Source organism: Amblyraja radiata, chromosome 8 (genome assembly GCF_010909765.2).
Source record: "Amblyraja radiata isolate CabotCenter1 chromosome 8, sAmbRad1.1.pri, whole genome shotgun sequence".
Lineage (NCBI taxonomy): Eukaryota > Metazoa > Chordata > Chondrichthyes > Rajiformes > Rajidae > Amblyraja > Amblyraja radiata.
Window position 1 is genome coordinate 41,933,449 of NC_045963.1, and position 27,591 is coordinate 41,961,039.

Below are 27,591 nucleotides of genomic sequence, written 5' to 3' on the forward strand. Positions count from 1 at the left end.
ATCTGCAAATTTGCTAATGTTACTTTTAATCCCTTCATCTAAATCATTAATATCTATCTATACATAACTAACTCTGATCTTGTGTCCTTGTGGTTTGCGGGGTTTTTCTATTTGCGCAAAAACGGTATGCGATAGTGCTACAATTTTTCGCCAGGTTACTCACCATTCTCCTGCGCTGCGAGTGTAACAAGATTCGTTCCGATCAGTGGTATATTGTAAAAGTTATCGAGGTTTAAAAATCTTAAAAACCGCGCATGCGCAGATTCCTTCCGTCAGTGCCATGCAGATTGGTCTCTTCTCCTGTCAGTCAATGATAATAATAATAATAATACACTTTATTGTCATTGTAAATACATACAACGAAACTTCAGTCGCACTGTCCGAGCGGAGCTCCAACGTATCAGATAAATAATAACAAATAACGAATAACAAAAACGGCAAGAAAATGTCAAGTCAAGTCATAATTTGCAGTATTTCATAGTATAGTGTTGTGGCAGTACAAAATATTGGTTATGAAGGGGGGTGTATTCAGTGCAGAGTTCAGTGTGGTGATGGTCTTGGGGTAGAAACTGTTTGTTAATCTTGTGCAGGGGCGGAAAACCCGGGTGGGCCAGAGGGGACACGTCCGCTCCATGTTTTGAAAGGTGGGGGACATCCACCCCAAGTTTTTGTAATCCGGATTTTAAAACCCGGTGAAATCTCCGCTTTCCGCGAGTGGGGGTGGGACTGATGATCGAGGGCGCCAATTGGACGAGAGAGACGTTGGTCAGCAGGCAATGGGGGTGGGACATGATTCAGTGCGATGATTGGAGGATGGAGGCGTGGGGGGGGGGGGACTGAGGATAGAGCGCCGTGATTGGAGGAGGGAGACGTGGCACAGACCTGTGCCTCATCCACAACCAGGATCGATCCCGTGTTTAAGAAGGAACTGCAGATGCTGGAAAATCGAAGGTACACAAAAATGCTGGAGAAACTCAGCGGGTGCAGCAGCATCTATGGAGCGAAGGAAATAGGTAACGTTTCGGACCGAAACCCTTCCTCAGACTGATCAAGGGTTTCGGCCCGAAACGTTACCTATTTCCTTCGCTCCATAGATGCTGCTGCACCCGCTGAGTTTCTCCAGCATTTTTGTAGGATTGATCCCAGCCGGCTCTCCGGCGTTGCCCTGTCCCCTCCAGAGTACCCCCCCCCGCGGGTGGCCAGAGAGGTCGGCAGCAACGATCCTCCGCTATAGGGTCTTTGGTCAGGAATCAGACGGGCCAGCATGGAGAAACAGTGCTAAACCCAGATAACTCTGCCTGTCCCGCCAGGTGAGCCTACAGTCTTCCTGGACTTGCGGGAAATATGGTCAGCGCAGAGAAGCAGCTGGTGTCCCGTCAGTCCAGACAGGGCTGTAGTTAACACGGTGAGACAGGCAGAGTTGAGCTGCATTTAGCGCTGAATTGAACCTCCGAAGCCTCGCGCGTGTGAGTGTGCGCATGTGCGCGTGGCCGCCAAAATATTGTGTCTTCCGGTCCCCTCCATGTTTTGATAGCGAGTTCCGCTCTTGATCTTGTGGTGTGATTTGATGAACCTGTGACACTTTCCTGAGGTTTTATGATGGTGTTCGTGCAGAAGGGCAAACAAGTGATGTGCGGGATGAGATGAGTCCTTTAGTATGCGTGATGCCTTCCGAAGGCAACAAGAGCCATAGATCTCTTCCAGGGCAGGCAGGTGTGTGTTGGTGATCTTCTGGGCTGTATTGATGACTCTCTGCAGTGTCTTCTTGTCAGCCGCAGAACTGTTGCCATACCATACCATGTGTCAGGACACTCTCTATGGAGCAACGGTAGAATGACACTAGCAGCTGTTGTGGCAAGTTGACTTTCCTGAGTGATCTTAGGAAGTAAAGCCGTTGTTGTGCCTTCTTTACCAGGGAGTGCGTGTTAGTTGACCACCTGAGATGTGGGTGCCCAGGAACCTGAAACTGGAGACACTGTCCACTCTTTCTCCGTTTATGTGCAGTGGGGGATGGTCACCCTGCTTCTTCCTGAAGTCAATGATGAGCTCTTCTGTTTTTTTTGTATTGAGTGCAAAGTTGTTCTCTGAGCATCAGCCTATTAACCTCTATACCTCCTCACTGTAAGCTGTGATCAGCCCTGCCACTGTCATGTCGTCTGCAAATGCTATGATGGTGTTCGTGCTGTGGGTCGGTATGTAGTCATAGGTATAGCGGGAGTAGAGGAGGGGGATCAGCACACAGCCTTGTGGAGCTCCTGTGCTGTGTGTCAGAGTGGGGGAGTGGTGGGGTCCCATCCTGACTGACTGCAGCCGGTCCATAAGGAAGTCCTTAATCCAGAGGCAGATGTTGTGTTCAAAGCCTAGGTTGGACATCTTGGTCTACTGGGTACGATTGTGTTGAATGCAGAGCTGTAATCCACAAATAGCAGTCGTGCGTATGCTCCCTGTTGTTCTAGGTGGAGCAGTACAGTATGCCATGGCTGTGATGGCCATTTTCTGCCACCACCGGCCGCAGTGGAGGGTTCAGTGGAGGCCCAGTGGAGGCTCTGGTCCCATCTCTCTTTCCCTCATCACTCACCCCTCTCCCTCGCCCGCCCTCTGTGGCAATGGCGTCCCAGTCTATCCTTCCCCCCGGGTCCATCTCCTCCGCCACCGCCGTTGCGGTAACTCACCCTCACGGCCTTTTCGGAGATCTTCCCTACCAGCTCGAAAGTTGTGGTGCCCACCGTGATGAACATCGACTCCATCCCCCCCGCGGCCCGGCAGCGAGCTGGCAGGCAGGCAGGGCGGGGACGGGCCGAGCGGCGGCTGAGCCGGAGTGGGCAGAGGGAGGGCAGGTTGGCCGAGCAGTTTGCGCGGAGTTTTGCACGGAGACCCTTCTTCAGAAAATGTATCTCGTTTGGCAAGGACGAATAAGGTTACAGGTCCTCTATTTCCATGCTGCATAACTATATGCCATAACACAATGCTACTCCGGAGCGGAAACGGCCACCTATGGATGTTTCACAGAGATGCTGCAAAGATCATAGAGCGGAGCAAGATACCACACTCGGCGAAAAAGACGTAGTACGTCATGGGTGATTTTTTGAGCCACCTTAATGGGCTGACCATCATGGCATCCACATCTACAGCTCCCTGACTGAATGATACAGACATTCTGACTGAAAATCACACCCTTTCCGATCAGTTATTTTAGGATAAGCCTTTCTAGAGAACATGCTACTTTTGCTTCGCCCATTTTCAAAATATAGAATTTTGAATTTGGCATTTGATTGGTACAAGGAGACTACAATGCTTGTAATATCTATTTTTTACACACTGTAACTTTATACATTTCTACTTTTGGGTATGTATGTGGCAATTATGGCTCATGGAATTTTCTCCCACACTACTAGTTATATTCGTAACAACATATTTAAATACGTGAAATTTTTGATCTTTCCCAACCCCTTAAAAAATGTCTGAAGAAGGGACCCCACCCTAAACGTGACCTAGTCATTCCCTCCATAGATAGACACAAAAAGCTGGAGTAACTCAGCGGGTCAGGCAGCAACTGTGGAGAGAAGGAATAGGTGATGTTTTGGGTCGAGACCCTTCTTTGGACCTTCCATAGATCCAGCCAGACCTGCTGAGTTCTCCAACACTTTATGTTTCGCTCTTAAAATAAATTTGTGGTCTGCTGAAGAAACAACACGAAAGACCACTCTGAAAGTGCAAGTTTTGCTGTACACATCATACAGTAGAGCACATCATAATACACCCTGAGTGAATTAATGGGGTTAGATTATTTTTTTAATCTGTTGTCTAGAATTATGTCTAGAGAGCACGAGATATAGAGATTCCAGCCTCTTAACCCCAAACACTTGGTAGATCAACGCTTACAAAAATAATGTGCTGTCATTTTTAGAGGTACAGTATGACTTTTTATATCCTTGCATTTTTTAAGCAGCAAGTCAATTTCACCGGGCTATTACTTTTCCATTGGCGAGTGGTATGTTAATGAAACAGGGTAGGGTTGAGCATTCCAAGATGGCGGCCGTTACGCTCCATTACGTACTACACCTCAGTGCATTGGATTACGCAGGAGTGCATTATCTTACTCCGCTCTATGATCTTTGATGCTGTCTGGCCCAAAGATCCTATAGCGAGCAAGATAGTCCACTCGACGAAAAATACAGATTCATTGGTAATTTCCGTAACCGGCTTCCGTCTCCGCACCAAAGATCACATAGGATAATAGTGCAGAGACGGAAGCCGGTTACGGAAACATCCTCGTAAAAATAGAAGTTATTTGGTAAAAATCTCCTCATTTTCAGAATGCGAGTCGGGTCCGGTTACGGAAATGGAGAAAAAAAGGCCCACGTTCCGCTCCATTGCTACACAGCAGCCCATTGCATTTAGCAGGAGTGGTCAAGGAAAGAGCGTTCACGTCGCGGCCCTGTTTCAACCAATCTTTCCACCACCACGCACAAGGAGCACAAGAAGCGCAAGACCATTGTACAGATGCCGAGAAGTGTGTTCAGCTCTGGCTGAACAACTTCTAATCTTGTGTGTGGACTCGATAAGAAGAAGCAGGAGTGGTCTTTGCTCCGCCTGCTGATTTACTGCAGCACTTCGCACAATCTTCCTCCAACAGTTCAATAATTAATATAAAATTCAGTATTTGCGATCTTTGCAAGTTCATTGAGTAATTTTTCTATTCTTTGTTTAATGACAAGCCCCACAAACGCAGGGCATCAAAAAATTAGTGAAAACTCTGAGTGTTCCTCTCCACGGAAATCTTTAGTAAAAGGCGAAAGATTTATGCGATCTGAAGAGAAACCAGAGTGTACTGAATATGTCCCGTCCGCAACTCTCACCTCACTCTGAACCTGCTCTCCTTCGGTAACGGTGAGCTGACTCATTAATAATCAAAACCACAATAGCGACAATAACCCTCTTTTATTTAATTAGTTTAATGGTAAAAAGTTAATCTCCACTTCCTAACGTGGATGGACCACAGAAAAAGGAATTACAATTAATAGCCATCTGCGCAAAGCATTCTGGTATGTTAATGAATGGGCGGGGATGCGTTTGCAGCACCAACCAAATGCAAGCACTGACGTTGTGACTTTTAATACCAAAATAAACTTATTAACAATAACAAAAAGCTGAAATAGGGCACAGTGTAAAGCTTAGTATTCTGTATATTCAGTGTTGCTGCTTTTCTACCCAGTAATGTTAGCACCTCCCTTTTTCGCAGCACATCGCATCCTAGCCACACATGTTGCCCCCTGGGGTGATCTCCCTACCCTTGTTTCAGGGTAGGGAGATCACTCTGCTGGACTGACATTGAGGAGCAGAGTCTGTCCCTACCAGACTCTGCTCCTCAATGTCAGTCCAGCAGAGGAAGGACCCTGGTCTGCAGTTCTCCCCCACAGAGCCGCGTTTGCTGCACCGAGCTTCAGTGCTTCCCTCAGCACGTACTCCTGCAGTCTGTGATGTGAGCCAGTCGGCAACATTCCCTGACGGATATCTCGCTCTGCTGGGAGACCGATAAGTTTCAGGAAGACCAACGAGCATCGGATTACATATCTAATACCTGTTTAACAACATGGCAGAGATTAAGAGAAATCTAAGTGAGACATTTCAGCAAGGAATGTATCTTGGTTGGCACAGTGGTGCAGTGGTAGAGTTGCTGCCTTACAGCGCCAGAGACCTGGGTTTGATCCAGACTAAGGGTGATGTCTGTACGGAGTTTGTACATTCTCCATGTGAACGCATGGGTTTTCTCCGGGTGCTCCGGTTCCCTCCCACACTCCAAAGTAGGTTGATTGGCTTCTGTAAATTGTAAGTTGTCCCTAGTGTGTAGGAGGGTGCTGGTGTATGGGGCGATACCGATTTGTGTTCGGCGCGGACTCGGTGGGCCAAAGAGACAGTTTCCCATTCCTTCTCTCCAGAGATGCTGCCTCACCTGCTGAGTTACTCCACCATTTTGTGACTACCTTTGATTTAAACCAGCATCTGCAGTTCTTTCATACACACTGTTTCCACACTGTATCTCTAAAGTCTAAAGGACGAATTGGGTTGAGGGGCCTATTTCCACGCTGGCCAGTAAATCTTTGCAATAACGGACCATTGTGGGGGTGCGGGGTTATTGCCGATTGTCCGCTATAACTGAAGGGGTAAAATTTAAATCAAGGCTAACACAGCATTGGGGTGGGGGGTTAAACCAGGGTGAATTCACAGACCGGTGAGCATCAGAGGCCCCAGCACCACACACAGTGCGCCGGAGATGGGCCCGGTACCCTTGCCACGTTCATGCTGCTCGCTCTCTCCGCTACCACAACTGGAACCCCCACCACTCAGTGGGGAACTGGCGGATGTGGGGTGGGCGGTGCAATGATGAACTGAGCAGGCAGGTCTAGCAGGTATGTAGTGAACTGAAAGAGGCATTGCAGGTAGATGAAGAATGTTTTTGACATGCTGGCCTTCATCAGTCAGGGAATTGAGTATAGAAGTCGTGTCATGTAGGAAGGAACTTCAGATGCTGGGCTACACAAAAGATAGACACAAAATGTTGGAATAACTCAGCAGGTCAGACAGCATCTCTGGAGGAAAAGGATGGGTAACGTTTCGGATCGGAACCCTTCTTCAGACTAAAGTAGAGGTGGGTGGGGGGGGGGGGGGGGGAGTAAGAAAAGGCCAAAGCAAATCAGGACCAACATTAAATGACCAAGGAATGGGTGGAGTCCATAACGGTCCATTGTTGGCTGGGGAATTTACTGATAACAAAGGGATACTGGGATGTGAACTGTGGACGACAATGTGGTGGCGGTGAGGGGTGAGGGGTGAGATGAGGGGAGGGGGGGGGGGGGAGGAAGTACAGGGGTTACTTGATATTAGAGAAATCATAATTCATAATGCTGGGTTATAAACTGCCCAAGCAAAATATGTGGTGCTGTTCCTCCAATTTGCCAAGTTGGTACGTTTTATTACAGTTGTGTAAATCAGTTGGTGAAGCCACATTTGGAATGCTGTGTTTTGATCACCCTGCTAATGGGAAGATCCCAATAAGTTGGAAAGGGTAAAGAGAAGATTCACAACGACGTTGCCAGGACTCGAGGATTTGAGTTATAGGGAGAGGTTAAACAGGTTAGAACTTTATTCCTTGGACAGGGGGGGTGATCTTATAGGAGTGTATAAAATAATGAGGGAAATAGATAGGGTGAATGCGTAGTCTGTTTCCCAGGATAGGGGAATCAAGAACCAGAGGACATAGGTTTAAGGTGAGAGGAGAAAGGTTTAATAGGAACCTGAAGGACAACTTTCACTCAGAGGGTGGTGGGTTTATAGAACGAGCTGCCAGAGGAGGTAGTTGAGGGGTATAATAACACCATTTAAAAGACACTTGGACAGGTATGTGGATAGGAAAAGTTTGGAGGGATGTGGGTCAAACACAGGTAGTGTAGATGGGGCACCTTGGTTGGCAAGGGCAAGTTAGACCAAAGGGCGGTTTCAGTACTGTTTGACTCTATGGTGTTATATTTAATTTTTGCATGTTTGATTTTGGTGAGTGGATTCATGGAGAAGAAAGATTATATTTGAAGTTTCAGTCTGCGGTAGAGTTGTCCGGGTTGGCCAAGGGCTGAAGTTACATCTTGTGAGTCAGTGCACTGAGCCATGTGCTTCTGTCTGTACAGGAGGGAGGTAGCGAGATTGCGCCTGCTGTTTCTGGCCAGCGCACAAATTTAATGAAAAGAATAAATATAATCTCGCTGGCTTAACTAGTAGAAGCTTCACTTACCAAGGTGTGCAAATATTGCAGCTACTACAGGGTCTGACTGAGTAAATGTCCTGTGATTAACACAATGAAGGCTTCTGTTGTATTTTCTTATTGTCCAAAGTAGAATTTGGGTCTGTATAGTTCCTGGAAATCTGGAAATCGTGAATCTTGATTCTGAAAATAGACACAATTTGGGCGGCACAGTGACGCAGCTGGTAGAGTTGCTGCCTTTCAGCGCCAGAGGCCAGGGTTCATTTCCAACCTTGGATGCTGCCTGTGTTGAGTTTGCACGTCCTCCCTGTGACTGCATGAGATTCTTCTGGGTGCCCTGGTTTCTTCCCACATCCCAAAGATGTGCGGGTTTGTAGGTTAATTGGACCTCTGTAAATTGCCCCCAGTGTGTAGGAAGTAGATTAGAAAGTGGGATAACATGGAAGTAGTGTGAACGGGTAGTCGATGGTTGGCGTAGACTCGGTAGGCTCAAGGGCCTGTGTCCATGCTGTATTTCTAAACTATTGTCTACTTATAAAATGTCACGCAACCATTACTATAACATTTAAAAGGCATTTGGACAGATACATGGTTAGGAAAGGTTTTGTGGGATATGGCCTGTTTCCATGGTGTATGACTCAAAGACTATGACACATATCCCCGTGTATTTCCTCCAACATAGGTCGGGATGAGATCCCGCAGCAGTGGTGGCGAATCCCCATCCCGCGGTCACACTTCCTGCAATAACAGCCATGAGGATGAGAAAGGCAGCAAAAAGAAGAACAAAACCCAACAGCAAAGTAATGGAGAAAAGACGTTGGTGTTGACAGGTCCTGCAAAGAAACCGCAGAAGCCTTTGGAAGAAGGTGAACGAAGAAAGAAGTTGCTGGAACTCTCCAAGGATGATCTTCTGCGCTTACTCAGTGTAATGGAAGGAGAAATAGAGGTGAGAAGCATGCACAGCACTCCTTTAATATTTGCAAACCCGTATAATAAATTGAGAACCGCTGTCAAATGAACTTGAACCAGCGTGTCCTGGTGTTGTGCTGCTGATTTCAACATGCTTGGTAGGACCATTGTGAGTTAATAGTAGAACACAAAGTGCTGGAGTATGTCAGCGGGTCAGGCAGCATCTCTACACAACATGAACACATAGATACAAAGAAAATAGGCCAGTCAGCACTGCCATTCAATGTGATCATGGCTGATCATCCACAATTAGTACCCCGTTCCTGCCTTCTCCCCATGTCCCTTGATTCCACAAATTCACAACTTTCTGGGTGAAAGTTTTTCCTCATCTAGGTTCTAAATGGCCTAACCCATATTCTCAAACTGTGGCCCCTGGTTCTGGACTCCCTCAACATCGGGAACATGTTTTCTGCATCTAGCGCAGGGATCGGCAACCTATGGGCCCCGGGCCAAATGTGGTCCATAACCCAAAATCATCCGGCCCGCAGGCGTATTTTGTTTGCGTAATCATCCGGCCCGCAGACTTCCGTCATCTCCAGTACCTCCCGGGCCCGAGGCTGTGGTGCCCAGGTGCTGTGACGCAAGGACGCAAGGAGGCCTGGGCTGGCGGCCGCAGTGGTGGAGCCACCGAGTGCTGAGCGGATGTTAATCTTAAATTGTGTTTCAGATTAACATAATTTAAGTGGAGTGGAGTTGGCCTAGCAATGTCACTCTCGTAGCTGCTCCACGGAACCTGCCATGCCTTCGACCCTGGAACTGTGTGAAGTGGGAAGCAGCTGTAAAAGGACAGCGACACTTGGGGGGTAGGGGGGGAGAGGGGGTGGGGGGAGAGTTCCTTTCCACAGCGTGTTGGGAGTCTGGCCCGGGTCAGCACAGCTTGGGCTGCACAAAGTAGCAAACTTGGCTGGGCCGCCAGGGGTAAAGTTGCGAGGAGGGCAGGAGCGTTGAGAAGGAGGGGGTCGGGGATCATGCCATCAACTCATTCACTCACTCAGTTGCTCGGGCGGGTGTTAGCGGCCGCCGGGACCAGACAGCGGAACAGGCCGCCACCGCAGCGCCTTCTGCCGGCCGGCCCGCCAGCCAGCCACGGTGTCCTTCGGCACAGGCGCAACCGGTGGAGGTGGTGGTTGGCGGGTAGCTACTGGGCGGAAGGCTGGCTGCTCCTTCCCGGGCTCTCTCTCTCTCTCTCTCTCTCTCTCTCCCCCTGTTATGTGACCTCCCTGAGCCAGGAAGTCCCCATCCCTCAGACCAGAACCACACAGTGCATAGTGGGACAGGCAAAGATGGAGGCTCCCCGGTCCACATTGCCTCCTTGAAGGTGTTTCACATCTTCCTTTCTACTGACTAAACCAAACCCTTGAACCTGTCCCGCCAACCTTTTTTCAAAATTTAGCAACTCAAATTGGGGGTGTGTCTTCGACGCAGGGAAATCCGGAACTCAAATTTCACTGGTTAAGTGACAATAAACACAAAGTTGATCTTGAGGGTTGTTTCAATACCAGTATCTCAAACTAATCCCTATGTTTAGTAGACATAATATTTCTTAAATATATAACTATGTCAAAGTTTATTAACTATGGCGATAGATGTGGCCCTCCAACCGCTCACAGACATGGGACCCGGCCCCTATGCAGAACAAGGTTGCCGACCCCTGATCTAGCGTGTCCAATCCATTAAAAAATGTATATGTTTCTATAAGATTCCCTCTCATCCTTCTAAATTCCAATGCATACATGCCCAGTCCCCCAATCCTGGGAATTAACCTCGTAAACCTGCGCTGCATTCTCTCAAAAGCAAGAATGTCCTTTCTCAAATTAGGAGACCAAAGCTGCACACAATATTCAAGGTGTGGTCTCACCAGGGTGCTGTACAACTGCAGAAGGACCTCTTTACTCCTATACTCAAATCCTCTCATTATGAATGCCAACATGCCATTAGCTTTCTTCACTGCCTATTGTACCTGCACGCTTACTATCAGTGACTGATGCACAAGGACACCCAGGTCTCGTTGTACTTCCCCTTTTCCTAATCTGACGCCATTGAGATAATAATCTGCCTATTTGTTCTTGCCACCAAAGTGGATAACCTCACATTTATCCACATTATACTGCATCTGCCACTCACCCAACCTATCCAAATCACCCTGCATCCTCATAGCATCCTCTTCACAGTTCACACTGCCACCCAGCTTTGTGTCATCTGCAAATTGCTAATGTTACTTTTAATTCCTTCATCTAAATCATTAATATATATTGTGAATAGCTGCGGTCCCAGCACCGAGCCTTGCGGCACCCCACTAGTCACTACCTGCCATTCAGAAAGGGAACCATTAATTCCTACATTTTGTTTCCTGTCTGCCAACCAATTTTCTATCCATGTCAATACCCTACCCCCAATACCATGTGCTCTAATTTTGCGCTCTAATCTTCTGTGTGGGACCTTATCAAATGCTTTCTGAAAGTCCAGATACACTACATCCACTGGCTCTCTCTTATTCATTTTAATTGTTACATCCTCAAAAAATCCCAGAAGATTAGTCAAGCAAGATTTCCCCTTCCTAAATCATTGCTGACTTGGACTGATCCTGTTACTGCTATCCAAATGCACCGCTATTACATCTTTAATAATTGACTCCAGCACCTTCCCCACCACCGATGTCAGGCTAACTAGTCTATAATTCCCTGCTTTCTCTCTCTCTCCTTTCTTAAAAAGTGGGATAACATTAGCTACCCTCCAATCCACAGGAACTGATCCAGAATCTATAGAACTGGAAAATGCTCACCAATGCATCCATGATTTCTAGAGCCTCCTCCTTGAGTACCCTGGATACAGACCATCGGGCCCTGGAGATTTATCTGCCTTCAGTCCTATCAGTCTACCCAACACCATTTCCTGACTATTGTGAATTTCCTTCAGTTCCTCCGTCCCCTAGTACATCAGGGAGATTGTTTGTGCCTTTCTTAGTGAAGACAGAACCAAAGTACCTGTTCAACTCGTCTGCCATTTCCTAGTTTCCCATAATAAATTCATCTCTTTCTGTCCAAGGGGCCCACATTTGTCTTAACTAATCTTTTATTTTTAAAAACATTTATTTTTATTTTTTATTAGAAGTACGGTAAGTTACAATACTACACAACACATATGTCTTAATACATTTTTTGTACCGCTTCATTTTTTGAGCTTTAAGAAAAAGATAGAAGTAAAGGAAGTAAAGAAAGTGCGCAAGAGTCGTGAAGGTGCAGGAGAGTGTTGAGAAAAGAAAGCCCCTTAGAAAAGAAGTTAGAGAAGGAAGTAAAGAAAGAAAGTAGATCCTAGAAAAGAAGGAAAAAGAAAGGAGAAACAATCGCTCTATTATAACATTAAACTCCGCAGAAAGGGGACTACCAACCAAGTCTGTTTTTGTTGAGGGTTTTTTTTTTTACCCCCCGTTGCCAGATCCTGGTACCTTTTATTTATTTATTTATTTATTTATTTTTAAAATTACTATTGCACCTTATGCTTGTAATAGTTCCAAAAACGTAGACCACGTCTTTTGGAAGTGGTCTGCTTTGCCTGCTAAGAGGAATCTCATCTCTTCCAGATGTAGTGTTTCAAACATATTTGATATCCACAATTTTATTGTTGATGTAGGCGCATTTTTTCAGAAAAGTATGAGCTTTTTTCCCATTATTAGCCCGTAATTGAGTAAATTCTTCTTAAACACGTTTAGTTCAGGGTTACCTTCCGATATTCCAAAAATTATCCATTCTGGTTTTGGTACCAGTTTTATTTTAATTAATTTTGTAAAGATGTCAAATATTTCATTCCAGAATTTTTGTATTTTTGTACAAAAAACAAAAGAATGCGCTATGGTAGCTTCTTGACACAGACATTTATCACAGATGGGTGAGACATTAGGGAAGAGTTTATTTATTTTAGTTTTTGAATAATATAGTCTATGTAATGTTTGAATTGGATGAGAGTATGTCGTACGTTGATCGAACATTTATGCACCTGTAGTAAGTGATTATCCCAGCTCTCTTTTGAAATTTTTATAGCTAATTCTTGTTCCCAGTCTCTTCTAATTCCATCAGTTGTGGGTATTTCTATGTTTAAGATGATGTTATATAAGTACGATATTAGATTCGCTGATTCCGCCTTTGTCTTCATTGCTTCATCCAGTAAGTCTGTAGGCATATTATGATAGTCTTTTGTGTATTTTTTCAGATAATCACGAATTTGAAGATATTTAAAATATTGATTATTTTTCAATAAATATTTCAGTTGTAGTTGTTGAAATGATAGTAATTTTCCCAATTCATACAGATCTCCGAGCATTTTGATTCCCATTCTTTCCCATTGTATAAATGATTTGTCTATAATTGATGGTTTAAACGATGGATTATTAACTATTGGTATTAAAAGAGATAGGTTTCTTAATTTTAGATTCTGTTTTATTTGTTTCCATGTTCTAATTGTGCTATGTATAATTGGATTTTTATTATAATTTTTGTTATTCAGTTGTATTGGTGAGAGGAGAGTCGCTCCTATATTACACGGAGAGCAGTCCTCTCTTTCCATTACAATCCAGTCCACCTGCTGGGCAGAATTGTCCAGCAGGTGAATCATATTTTTAATATTTACTGCCCAATTATAATACATAAAGTTAGGGAGCGTTAGACCACCCAACTCTTTTCGTTTATTAAGGTGTGCTCTTTGTATTCTATGGGATTTATAATCCCATATAAAATTTGTAATGTCTGAGTCCAATTTTTTGACAAACTTTTTTGGGAGATATATAGGTATTGATTGAAATAGGTATAGGATTTGCGGTAAAAAGATCATTTTTATAGTGTTTATTCTGCCTATTAGGGACATCGGTTTTCCAGAATTTAATCAAATTATTTAATTTCTTAAGTAAGGGATTATAATTGGCTTTAAACATATCATGGTAGTTTCTAGTAATTTCAATTCCCAAATATTTGAATTTTTCTGTGGCTATTTTAAAGGGGAATTTCCGGAGGTGTGTTGAGTCTTTTGGTTTTATCGACATAATTTCACTTTTGTTCCAGTTTATTCTATATCCTGAGAAGGATCCAAAGTCCTCAATTAAATTTAATATGTTTGGTATACTAATTTGTGGTTTTGTGATGTACAATAGTACATCATCGGCGTATAAAGATATTATGTTTCTGTCCAAGGGGCCCACATTTGTCTTAACTAATCTTTTCTACCCTCCTTTATATTCTTTGGCTAGCTTACCTTCGTACCACATCTTTCCTTCTCGTATTGCCTTTTTAGTTACCTTCTGTTGTACTTTAAATGTTTCCAAATTCTCTGGCTTCCTGCTCATCTTTGCTATGTTATATGTCTTCTCTTTTCATTTTATACTGTCCTTGACTTCTCTTGTCAGCCATGGGTGCCTCTTACTCCCTTTAGAACCTTTCCTTCTCTTTGGAATGAAATGATCCTAGATTATTCCCAGAAATACCTGCCATTGCTGTTCCACCGTCATCCCTGCTAGGGTCCCTTGCCAGTCAACTTTGGCCAGCTCTTCCCTCCTCCCTCCCACACGTGACGCTTCGGGTTGGGACCCTTCTTTAGACTACTGGAGATGGGGGAGAAAGCTGGAAAAGAGAGGTGGGGGCAGGATAAAGCATGGCAAGTACATGGCAGGTAAATGGATAGGAAACATTTAGAGGGATATGGGCCAAACGTGGGCAGATGAGACAATTGTAGATGGGGCATCTTGATCAGCGTGGGCAAGTTGGGCTGAAGGACCTGTTTCCATGCCATATAACTCTATGATTCTATACCTCTAAGTGATAGGTGGATACTGTGGAGGGGGACTTTGATTGGCAGATGGGTGAAAGGCTAAAGATGAAAAGAAGACAAAAGGGTGACAGAGGGAGACAAAAAGGAGACAAAGAGACAAAAAGGAATCAGAGAAGAATCAGTGAAATGTAAAGTTAGAGGGAGGGATATGGATGGAAGGAGGTGGGGGAGGGAATGGAGTGGGGGGGGGGGGTTAGTGGGATAAATGGTTGTGCATTGGAGTGGTGGGCACAGGAAAGTGAGGTGAAAAAAAGAGAGTGCTACCTAAAATTGGAGAATTCACTGTAGCTTATGCTGGGTTGTAAGACACCCAAGCGGAATATGAGGTGCTCATCCTCCAGTTTATGTGTGGCTTCACTCTGGCTATGGAGGAGGCCCAGGACAGGAAGGACTGTTAAAATGATTTGCAATCGGGAGATTCAGCAGCCTTGACGAACAGGGCGCATATGTTGGATGAAACGGTCGCCTCGACTCAGTTTAACCGTGCTGGCTAGATCCTGCATGTTCTAACAGCCACTTTGGGAAGCTCGGGAATACTGAGCCATCTGTTTCCTCTGGAGGCGATGAGTGGCTTGGACTCAGAAGACTGGAAAAGTGTGAAGGAGAAAATAATTTGGAACAAAAGAGAAAGATATGCCCTCACTGGCAAACAAGCTGCAATTGATTCAGTTTACCATAAAAAAATCTTTCCCATTACCGTGCTGAAAGCAAATATCAGCCAAGAGAATAAAAGTATGAAAGGCTTGTGTTTACATTGACTGAAGTATGGTGAGTTGCCTCTGAGAGATTTGAACAGGACTCTGGTCACAGATGGAGATTCACAGTTGAGGTAGGTGTTCCACTGGGTCCATTTTGACTAAAACACAGTGGATTTGTTAGCAGTCCCACAGTGGCTTAGTTTAGAGATACAGCGTTCGATCCTGACTGCGGGTGCTGTCTGTACAGAGTTGGTACGTTCTCGCTATGACCACGTGGTTGTCCTCTGGGTGCTCCGGTTTCCTCCCACACTTCAAAGATGTACAGGTTTGTAGATTGATTGGCTTCCGTATATTGTCCCAGTGTTTAGGATGGTGCTAGAGTGTGGGGATATCGCTGGTTGGCGTGGACTTGGTGGGTGAAAGGGCCTGTTTTCACGCTGTAGCTCTAAAGTCTAAAGTAAAGTCTTAGATGGAGCATCTTGGTCGGCATGGATAAGGTGCTATGACATTTGTACAGGTGCATGGAGAAAAAAGATTTAGATGGATATAGGCCAAATGAACCATCCTACCGCAACTAGAGAGCTGTCCTGAACTACTATCTATCTCATTGGTGACCCTCGGACTATCTTTCAACAGACTTTACTGGCTTTATCTTGCACTAAACGTAATTCCCTTATCGTGTATCTGTAAACTGTGAATTGGCTCGATTGTAATCATATATTGTCTATCTGCTGACTGGTTAGCACGCAACAAAAGGTTTTGACTGTACTTCGGTACACATGACAATAAACTAAACTAAAACTGGGCGAGCTTAGAGGGGCTTCTTGGTCGGCATTCCGTGCTCTATGACTATGTCATTGCTCTTGAAGTTGCCAGCAAAGCAATTATGGATGAATGATTAAAATCTATTTGTGTTATTGACTAGTTTATGAAATAACTAGGCTTAGAATTATTCCATTTCAGTCAGGGAGCCAGTTTAGGGACAATTTAATTTTTGTGAAAGATCTTATCTTGATAACGGCATTGGCCAAGTCATGCTATAACTAGATATGTGACCAGCTATAAAATGCCAAGAGGATTTGTTTTCAGTGAAGAAGAATGATAGGGATGTAATGATGAGGCATTATAAGGCACAGGTCAGACCCGTTTTTGGTGTATTTTGTGCAGTTTTGGGCCCCATATCTGAGGAAGGTTGTACTGGCATTGGAGAGGTTCCAGAGGAGGTTGATGAGCATGATCCCAGGAATGATTGGGTTAACGTTTGATGAGTGTTTGATGGCACTGGGGGCCTGTACTCGCTGGAGTTTAGAAGGGTGAGGGGGGACCTCATTGAAACTTACTGAATAGTGAGAGGCCTGGATAGAGAGGATGTGGAGAGGATGCTTACACTAGTGGGAGAGTCTAGGACCAGAGACCATAGCCTCAGAATAAAAGGACATACATTTAGAAAAGAGATGATGAGGAATTTCTTTAGTCAGATGGTGGCAAATTTTGGAATTCATTGCCACAGAAGGCTGTGGAGGCCAAGTCATTGGGTATTTTTACGGCAGAGATTGGCAGGATTAGTACAGATGTTATGGCCTATGGGGAGAAGGCAGGAGAATGGGGTTGAGAGGAAACGATAGTCAGCCATGATTGAATGGCGGAGTAGACTTGATGGGCCGAATGGTCTAAATTCTGCTCCTATAACATGAATTTATGAGAGTACCACAAAATCCGATTGGAACCAAACTCTATCTACAGTTTCATGTTTTAATGTTCCCAGTGAAATGTGGGATTGGACTGGCCAGCCTCAGTTTGAAGAGAACTCTGAGAGATTGCAGGAACAGCAGATTTTCATTTTGATTTGTCTGAATTGAGCCCAGGGGTGAAAGAATAAAATGAAGTGGAATGATTTATTGTGTCATTAAGTTAAATGTTGCAAACTAGCTCCCCAACTGTGAAAAGCCCATCCAGTAATCTGAAAGTCAGCCTGCTGCCAACATTTTCAGCCTATTAAGTTTAGTGCACAGGAAACCCTGTGGGAACTGCTGCCTTCCACAGGAAAAAACCTTCAGCCCAGACCACCAGACACTTTAGACTTTAGAGCTCCAGCCTAGAAACAGGCCCTTCGGCCCACCGAGTCCTTGCTGACCTGCGATCACCTCGTACACTAACCTACACACACTAGGGATAATTTTACAACTTACCAAAGCCAATTAACCTACAAACCTGTACGTCTTTGGAGTATGGGAGGAAGCCTGAGCACCCACGCGGTCACAAGGAGAACGTACAAACTCCATACATCCATAGTCAGGATGAAACGCAGGTCTCTGGCGCTGTAAGGTAGCAACTCCACCGCTGCGCCACTGTGACGACACATCGAACAAATAGCGTGGAATGCATTCAGCGTTGCACTGTTTGTTAGGTTCAGGTTTATTATTGTCACGTGCACTGAGGTACAGTGAAAAGCTTTGCCTTGCATGCTATCTAAACAGATCAGATAATACTATACATCAATTCAATCAAGCCTAACTCAAGTACAATAGGTAGAGCAAAGGAAAAAATCCAGAGTGCAGAATATAGTTCTCAGCATTGTAGCACAACAGGTCCAGAGACAAAATCCAATGTCCTCAATGGGGTAGAGGTTAATTGGACAGTACCCTAGCTTATGCAATGACCATTCAGAAGCATAACTCAGAGAGTCAGGCAGCATCTTTGGTGAACATGGATAATGATGCTTCAGGTCGGAAACCCTTCTTCAGACGAAGGGTCCAGAACCAAAATTTCACCTATCCATGTTCACCAGGGATGCTGCCTGACCTGCTGTGTTACTCCAGCACTTTGGGCCTGTTTGGGATGCTGCATCTATAAACTAACATAAACAGATTAGTTATTTCATGCAGGAATGCACGTGGCTACTCCCACAAACTGTCCGACTGTCACTATCCTTCCAAGAGGAGGGAAGGATCTTTAGTATCGTTTATAGGTAGACACAAAATGCTGGAGTCACTCAGCGGGACAGGCAGCATCTCTGGAGAGAAGGAATGGGTGACGTTTCGGGTGGAGACCCTTCTTCGGACTGATGTTTGAATTAGTTTCGTTTATTGTCATGTGTACTGAGGTAGTGAAAAGCTTTTTGTTGCGAGCTAACATGCAGTGGAAAGTCTATACATGATTACAATCAAGCCGTGCACAGTGTACAGATACAGGACAAAGGGAATAATGTTTAGTGCAAAGTGAAGTCCAGTAAAGTCCGATTAAAGATAGTCCGAGGGACTCCAATGAGGTAGATGGGAGGTCAGGGCAGCTCTCTCGTTGGTGATAGGATGGTTCAGGTGGCAGAGCATAAGCTTTAGGCCACCAGTCCCCTTGTTGACATGACAGTCTGGTCTCAGCCTTGAATCTTTTCCGTGAAGGTCACACACTATCAGCAGATCACAGGCTCAAGGCCGACAAAATATATGCTTTCGTTGGCAAGGAAACCATCCTAATCAGATCCACAAACAACAGACATTAATCCACAGAAATACCGGCACTAATCTTAAACATTTCCTGATCTGAGGCCTGAACGGAAACAGGAAGAAATGTGTAACAATTACACCAGACCCGTCTGACACTTATTGTTTGGAATGGAGGGTCAATTGCAAACACTCGCCTTCCCTGAGAAATGAGCCTTTATCATGCTGTATTGTACCATGCTATCGCTGGCAGAGTCGGAGTGAAGATCAATGGAAGTGTCCACTTCATAATCACCACCTTCAGACTTTCAAATGCATCGATGCCAGAGATAAATGATGGTGACATGCTGGAGTCACTCAGGGGGACAGGCAGCATCTCTGGAGAGAAGGAATGGGTGACGTTTCGGGTCGAGACCTTTCTTTGGACTGATGTAGATGCTGGAACCTTGCATAGAACTCAAGAGTAACTTAGCAGGTCAGGCAGCACCTCTGGAAGATGTGAATAGGCGATCATTTGGGTCTGAAGAAGGGTCCCAACTCGAAACATCCTAAGGCTGGGATTATTCCTCCCACATTCCAAAGACGTGCAGGTTTGTTGATTAATTGGCTTCTGTAAATTGTCCCTAGTGTGTAGGTTAGAACTAGTGTATGGGTGATCCTTGGTCGGCATGGACTCGGTGGACCGAAGGTCTGTTTCCACGCTGTATCTCTAAACTGAATTAAACACCAAACTTAGGAAAGGTTTCACCCTCTCTATGTTATTGTAGGCCTTGGTCTTCTTCTCTGTAACTGTCATGCCACAGTGCTAACAATTACATTCTGCACTCTGGTATTTTTCTCTTTGCTCTACCTATTTCACCAGTGCATGGCTTGATTGTTTTTATTTATAGTATGTGATTTAATTGAATAGCATGCAAACAAAAGCTTTTCACTGTATCTTGTTAGGCGTGACAATGATAAACAAATAACCAATACCAATTATTCAAATTAGATTAAGAAACATAGAAACATAAAAAATAGGTGCAGGAGTAGGCCATTTGGCCCTTCGAGCCAGCACTGCCATTCAATATGATCATGGCTGATTATACAAATATCCTGCTTTCTCCCCATATCCCTTGATTACGTTAGCCCTAAGAGTTATATTTAACTCTCTCTTGAATACATTTGTCCTGCATTTTGTGAACACGACGTATCTGGGCAATCTTCCACATTGTCAGTTAGATCCCAGTGTTGTTGTTGTTCCTGTCACAGCTCATCTGGTTCTGAAGCGTATATCCCAGTCTAGCATTTGCACAGCCCCCCATTAGCACACTGACCTTTCTGTCCTGGGCCTCCTCCATTGCCAGAGTGAGGCCACACGCAAAGTGGAGAAACAGCACCTCATATTCTGCTTGGGCAATTTGAGCCATCAAATTGATTGAATGATACAGCATGAAATTAGGCCCTTTGGCCCACCGAGTCTACATCGACCATCGATCACCCATTCACACTAGTTCTTTGTTATCCCACTTTTGCACCCACGCCTACAGTAGGTCAATTAACCTGCAAACTCACACGTCTTTTGGGATGTGCCCCGGAAAAACAGCCAACTTAATCAAAGGTAATCCCTTCTTCTCTCTGCTCCCAGCATGCAGAAATTTGAAAGTACGCACCACCAGACTCAGGAATAGCCTCTTCCGCTCTATTATCAGACCCTTTGGCCCACCGAGTCCATGCCGACCATCGATCACCCATTCACAGTAGTTCTATGTTAAACCATGTTCCTGAGTCTGGTGTTGCACACTTTCAAGCCTCTGCACCTTCCCATAAACGAGGGTACTGTCCGACTTACATCTGCACCTTTGCAGTCATTGGACTTTGTCAATGGAACTGATGCACTGCAATGCTCAGCATTATATTCTTCACTCAGTATCTTCCCCTTTTCTCTACCTATTGCATTTGAGTCTGACTTGATTGTATGTGTGTTGTGACAATGCCCCCTCCCTCGGATGCCGCTCTGATTCCTATCACTGGCAGTCAGATCAGAAGAGGACAAACCTTACCACCAAAAATAAACTTATACCTAAACCATGTGGGAGGAAACCGGAGCACCCAGATGAAACTCATGTGGTCACAGGAAGCTTGTGCAAACTCCACACAGACAGCATATGAGGTCAGAATTAAACTTGGGTCTCTGGCACTGTGAGGAAGCTTATTGTACCAACGGCAATACCACAGGACTTTCTTTGTACTACCTGAGTCCCAGCCTAGACTAGGTAATTAGTTCTTCTGGTTTGCATCTTGAGTCCACAACCTTCAGACTCAGAGGAGGGAGAGTTGCCAGACTGAGCCACCCGCACATCTCCTTATCCACTGATGTCGAATCACTTTCACATGTGGTCAGTCACGCACTGAGGCAGACCATGTAAATTAGTCTTTGATGCCAGTTGTGTGCTCAGCATGTGGTATATTTACTGGGAAGTAAGGTCTGTAGTTTAGTTTATTGTCATGTGTACTGAGGTATAGTGAAAAGCTGCTGTTGCGTGCTAACCAGTCAATGGAAAGACAATGTATGATTACAATCGAGCCATCCAGTGTACAGATACATGATGTTCAAAAGGGAACTGCAGATGCTGGAATATCGAAGGTACACAAAATTGCTGGAGGAACTCAGCGGGTGCAGCAGCATCTATGGAGCGAAGGAAATAGGCGACGTTTCGGGCCGAAACCCTTCTTCAGACTGATGTCTGAAGAAGGGTTTCGGCCCGAAACGTCGCCTATTTCCTTCGCTCCATAGATGCTGCTGCACCCGCTGAGTTCCTCCAGCAATTTTGTGTACCTACAGATACATGATAATGGGAATAACTTGAATAACGTTTAGTGCAAGACAAAGTCCAGTAAAGTTCGATCGCCAGGAGTCGTTGCGGAAGGTCTTCTGGTCCCGGGAGTCGGAGAATGGACAGATGTGAGAGGAGATTTAGAAGAGCATAGTTAAAGTAAGAGTAGAGTCGGTGTAGAGAGCAAGTGAGAGCGGAGCGATTGTAATGAGTGATCGCAGATCCACTTCTGTGACTTTCACACGAAGAGTCGCCTGGCTTGGGCACAATCTTAGATCTGATGAAGGACTCCTTCAGATTACCATTTTATCCCAGTCCTATTAAAATCAAAGAAATATTCCAAGGAATTTTAAATTCTATGCAAAGTTTCAGCAGATATTGTGAGAGGTGAGAGTCTGAACCTTTTTCCCCGGGTGGAAATGTTGAACACTAGAGGGCATAGCTATTAGGTGAGAGGAGTAAAGTTTAATGGAGACATATGCCAGGCAGGTTTTTTTACAGAGTGGTGGGGGCCTGCAACGCATTGCCGGGGGTGGTGGTGGAAGCAGAACGATGGGGGCATTTAAGAGGCTTTTAGATAGGCACAGTGAATTGCTGGGGATAGAGGAATACTGATCATGCACAGGCAGATGAGATCAGTTTAACTTGGCATCATCTTTGGCACAAAGTTTTATTTTTAGTTTTAGAGATACAGCAAGGAAACATCAGGTCCTTTGGCCCATGAGGGCCACGCCAATCATCGATCACCTGTACACTGGTTTTATGGCCTACATATGAGGAGTAATTTACAGAAGCCAATTAACCTACAAACCTGCACGTCTTTGGAATGTGGGAGGAAACTGGAGCACCCGTAGAAAATCTATGTGGTCGCAGGTAGAACTACAATCTCTGCACAGACAGCACCCACAATCAGGATTGAACCCGGATCTCTGGCGGTGTGAAGCAGCAACTCTACCACTGCCCCACTGTGCTGCCCCCTCATTGTGGGCCAAAGGGCCAGTTCCTATGCTGTACCGTTCTATGTTCTATGTTTTATGTAGCATTCAAAGTTTGTTACTGAGAAATATTTCCCCCATTACTATGAATGTCATAATCTATATTTACTGGAGAATGTTAACCTTTGTTGATTCTGTGATTCTTTGCCGATTGGTTTAATAACTAGCTGTTTCAGTAATGTTCCCAGGCCACTATTCTTGCTGGGGTGATCTCATTCGTTCAAGAATGCACTGGGCTGATTCAATAATAACTCCCTTGAGAATAACAGAAGCGCCTCTCTTTCAAAACAGAAGAAGATTGAAACCACACTGTGACAGATTAGTAACGAATATGTCACCACAATTCACTTCCACTTACGCTAATAGATCAGCTCTTCATTAAACAATTGAAGAAGGAATTTAGTTCCAACTGGGTAGCACTTTTCAATCCTTCCCTGCTCATGAGGATTGTGGATATGAATGTATTTGTGTGGGAGGTAGATCTGTATCCGACAAACAACAGCAACTTTTATCGATGAACCTTCATAGTCTGCATGTGCTACATTGATGTACATAGGGATCTTGGGGTCCAAGTCCATAGCTCCCTGACAGTGACAACACGTAGAAAGAGAAGGCATGTGGTATGTGTGCCCTCATTGATCAGGGCATCAGGTAGTTATGGTGCAGCTTTATGGGATGGTTAGACCGCAATTGATGTATTGTGTGCAGTTCCGGTTGCCCCTTTACAAGATGGATGTGGAGGCTTTGGAGAGGGTGCAGCCATGTTTTACAAGAATGCTGCCAATAGTGGAGGGTATTAGCTATAAGGAGAGGTTGGACAAACTTGGGTTATTTTCTTGGGGACATCGGAGGCTGAGGGAAGACCTGATAGAAGTACAGTTCTACCACTGATTTTCTGGCAACCTTTGTTCCAGAGCCTTTCTGGATGATCTGTTTAGCCAGACCAACAAAGGTCACGGCCTGGGGGGGAGGGGGGTTAAGGTTAGATTAGTTTAGTTCAGCCTATCACTTCCCATTTTCTATCTCAATTCTTTGTTCCCTCATGTTTCATGGGATCATGTTTTGCCCGATGATTCTTTCTGTGAAGTATCTTGACTCATAACAAAACTCCAATAATCCAGCGTCCAATGATTTGGAAATCCTGATGATCACACTTCTATAGGAAAAATGACGTTAGGCTGGATAGAGTGCAGAGATTTATGAGGATATTGCCAGGACTTGAGGGCCTGAGCTCCAGGGAGAGGTTAGACAGGCCAAGACTATATTCCTTGGAGTGCAGGAGACTAATCTTATAGAGGCGTTTAAATTCATGAGGGAAATAGACAGAGTGAATGCACAGTCTTTAACACAGGGTAGGTGAATCAAGAACCAGAGGACATAGGTTTAAGTTGAAAAGGGAGAGATTTAGTAGCAACCAGGGGGCAACATTTCCACCCAGAAGGTGGTGGGTCTATGGAATGAGTTCCCAGAGGAGGTAATTGAGGCAAGTACTATAACAACATTTTAAAGATATTTGGACAGGTACATGGTTAGGAAAGGTTCAGGGGGATATGGGCCAAATGCAGGCAGGTAGGACTAGTGTAGGGCAGCTTGGTCTTTAGACTTCAGATTTTAGGCTTTAGAGATGCAGCCCTTTGGCCCACCGAGTCCGAAGCCAATTAACCTACAAACCTGTACATCTTTGGAGTGTGGAAGGAAACTGGAGCACCCAGGGGAAAACCCATGCGGTCACATGGGGGAACGTACAAACTCTGTACAGGCAGCACCCATAGCCAGGATCAAACCCGGGTGTCTGGCTCTGTAAGGCAGCAACTCTACTGCTGTGCCGCTGTGCACCATCCATGGTCAGCACGGATGGGGTGGGCCACGGGACCTGTTTCCGTGCTGCATGACTCCGTGACTGCCGCATCCTCCAACCGCTCCCGTATCACAGTCAGAATGAGTAGTACAGTGGTCGGCCCTGTAGAGGAATGTCATTTTCTCTTAGCCCTGCCTCTACATAATCCTTGTGGATCAGTTGGATTCGACGCGGATTTGAACAATTTTCACACCTGTCTGTAATTTGCTGAGAAGCACCGTTTAGCAAAATGGCACAGAGAGGAAGGAGGTGAATGATTTACAGCTGAGCCACTACTGACCAGGAAACTGTCAGGCTGAGAAAGACCAAGCAGAGGCCAGCTAAGAATTTGAAGTCATAAAATTAAGATCGTATATCGTTCAAAACATCTGCCTGTTAAGGATGTAAGTGGCAGGCTGGATATTAAGGGAACAATTGCATCTCAGTCTGGTGCCAGCAAGTAACATATCTTTCTGCTACTTCTCCTAGTCTGGGCCATGTTGATCCTGTCCCCGTGTGTGGACACTGCCTATGGCCCAGACACTTACCTGGGCCAGATGTGAAGGGGCTTTATCATTTACAGTGGTCTGCAGACAAACAGAGCTTTTGGTGGATAGACACAAATGCTGGAGTAACTCAGCCAGTCAAGCAGGATTCTTGGAGAAAAGGAATAGGTGACGTTTTGGGTCGGAACCCTTCTTCACACTCAGCTTTTGGTGGAACAGTCAGCTGGCCTAGAAAAACCTTAACAGCCTTCGACAGCTGGTAAATCTGGGAGCAAGGCTTTGTTGGCTGTCAGTGGATAATTAAAAACACATAGACAAAAATCAAAACTGAACAAAACGAAGTAATTGAAGTCTTAAGTCACTTACCTCCCCCATTGTGCCCAAAATGTTTGCCCAGAGATCTTCTCTAGAAACAAGGAGGATTCAGATCGGCTCTGGGTAGTGTACGTGAACCTTGTTCTTTTTCTTTCCCTCGCTCTCCCATTCTCTCTTTAGCCCTCTCTCTTTCTCTCATTCCACAATCTCCGCTCTCTTTTTCTTTCTTTCACCCACACTTCTCTCTCTTTTCTAGCTTTGTCCCTCTCCCCTTCTTTTCCCCCCTTCTCTCTCTTTCTCTCTCCTGCACTCCCTGTATTGCAATCTTCTCTCCTTTCTTTTTTCTCTTTCTCCTCCCTCCTCTCTCTTCCTCTCACATTCTTTTCCCCCTTCTCTCTCTCTCTCTCTTTCTCTCTCCTGCTGTCACTATTTCTCTATTTCTCTCGCCTCTCTGTTTCCCGTTGTTTCTATCTTTCTCTCTTCTCTCCTTTCTCTCTTTTGCTCTCACTTTCTTTCTCCCTTTCTTTCCCTCTCTTTTTCTCATGCTCTCTTTTTCTCTCTCACCTCCCTCCTTTCTCCCTCTCTCCATCCATCCTTTGTTCTCTCCAACAGAAGTCTCCTTCATCAAACCCAAAATACTTCCATGCCTGTGTTAGAGTGTATCAGCAAAAAGGAGAGATTGGACAAACTTGGATTCTTTTCTCTGGCGTGTAGGAGGTTGAGAGGAGACCTGATAGAGGTATAGCACAGGAACAGGTCCCTCAGCCCAGCATGACTGTGCCGAGCATGATGCCAAGCTATAATATTCTCACCTGCCTGCACATGATCCATATCCCTCAAAAATTATGGGAGGTAGACAGTGAGAAGCTTTCACCCAGGGTGGAAATGTCAAAACTAGAGGGAATAGTTTTAAGGTGAAGGAGCAAAGTTTAAAGATGTGTGGGGCAAGTTTTTTTGCACAGAGAATGCTGGGTATGGATCATGCTAGCAGGGGAGGTGGTGGAGGCGGATGCAATAGGAGATTTTATGAAACTTTTAGATGGGCGCATGGATATGCAGGAAATGGAGGGATATGGATCATGTGCAAGCGGATGAGATTAATTTATCTTGACATCATGTTTGTTTGGCACAGACATTGTGGGCTGAAAGGCCTGTTCCTGTGCTGTACTGTTCTATGTTCTAGGTTTTGTGTTTAGACATGCAAGGACTAATGAAAAAAAAATCTAAAAATCGAGCGAGGAAATGGACGCTAGAGCGGAGTGAAGAAACGTGTGGTGCGTGGGATCCAAGAGACTCACAGAGCATTTCACTTGTTTTCAGCTTCTGGGGCCAATCACATGTTCATGCCCCTTGTGCTTCATGCAAAGCTTTCAGCCAATTCGATAAAATTAGTGAACAATCTGAATGATATATTTCCTCAATAATTGAATCTGATGCAGAGATTTTGCAATGAATATTTTCTTACAGCTTCACATTTGCTATTTGTTAAATTGTCCTAAAAGGTTATTTTTATAAAAATTACACCGGGTCTACATTTTCCACACGGTCACTGGCTGCTCCCCAACTGATGGTGACATGAATGTTTGTGGTGTATTATTGTCACGTGCATCGAGGTACAGTGAAAAGCTTTGTTTTGCATGCTATCCAAACAGATCAGATAATACTACACATAAATTCAATCTGGTCTCAAGTTCGAGTCTTCACCCGAAACGTCAGCAATTCCTTTTCTCCAGACCCGCTGCCTGACCCGCTGAGTTACTCCAGCATTTTGTGTCTATCTTCCAACTCTTATTGACAATAGACAATAGGTGCAGGAATAGGCCATTCGGCCCTTCGAGCCAGCACCGCCATTCACTGTGGTCATGGCTGATCATCCACAATCAGTAACCCGTTCCTGCCTTCTCCCCATATTCCATGACTCCGCTATCTTTAAGAGCTCTATCTAACTCTCTCTTGAAAGCATCCAGAGAATTAGCCTCCACTGCCTTCTGAGGCAGAAAATTCCACAGATTCACAACTCTCTGGGTGAAAAAGTTTTTCCTCATCTCTGTTCTAAATGGCCTACCCCTTATTCTTAAACTGTGGCCCCTGGTTCTGGACTCCCCCAACATTGGGGACATGTTTCCTGCCTCTAGCGTGTCCAATCCCTTAAGAATCTTATATGTTTCAGTAAGATCCCCTCTCATCCTTCTAAATTCCAGTGTATACAAGCCCAGTCGCTCCATTCTATCAACATATGATAGTCCTGCCATTCCGGGAATTAACCTTGTGAACCTACACTGCATTCCCTCGATAGCAAGACTGTCCTTCCTCAAATTTGGAGACCAAAATTGCACACAATACTCCAGGTGTGGTCTCACTAGGGCCCTGTACAACTGCAGAAGGACCTCTTTGCTCCTATACTCAACTCCTTGTTATGAAGGCCAACATGCCATTCGCTTTCTT

The 27,591-nt window shown here is 45.0% G+C and overlaps 1 protein-coding gene and 1 non-coding gene across 7 annotated transcripts in view; one reads left to right on the plus strand and one right to left on the minus strand.

The window, feature by feature from the left end:
- filip1 (filamin A interacting protein 1) overlaps nt 1-27,591 on the plus strand; it is a 133,475-nt gene that overhangs the window by 36,650 nt on the left and 69,234 nt on the right. For 5 of the 6 annotated variants that reach the window (XM_033025680.1, XM_033025675.1, XM_033025678.1 and 2 more), the window contains exon 2: nt 8,439-8,702. In XM_033025680.1, the coding sequence (XP_032881571.1) occupies nt 8,445-8,702 (258 nt within the window). In that variant the 5' untranslated portion in view covers nt 8,439-8,444. Of the gene's footprint in view, nt 1-366; nt 371-2,917; nt 2,925-8,438; nt 8,703-27,591 lie in introns of those variants that run through there. The other variant, XM_033025677.1, reaches the window with a different exon arrangement.
- Nucleotides 4,717-4,830, minus strand: LOC116976575. The gene has a single exon (XR_004412984.1). It is a non-coding gene; the product is annotated as a U5 spliceosomal RNA (small nuclear RNA).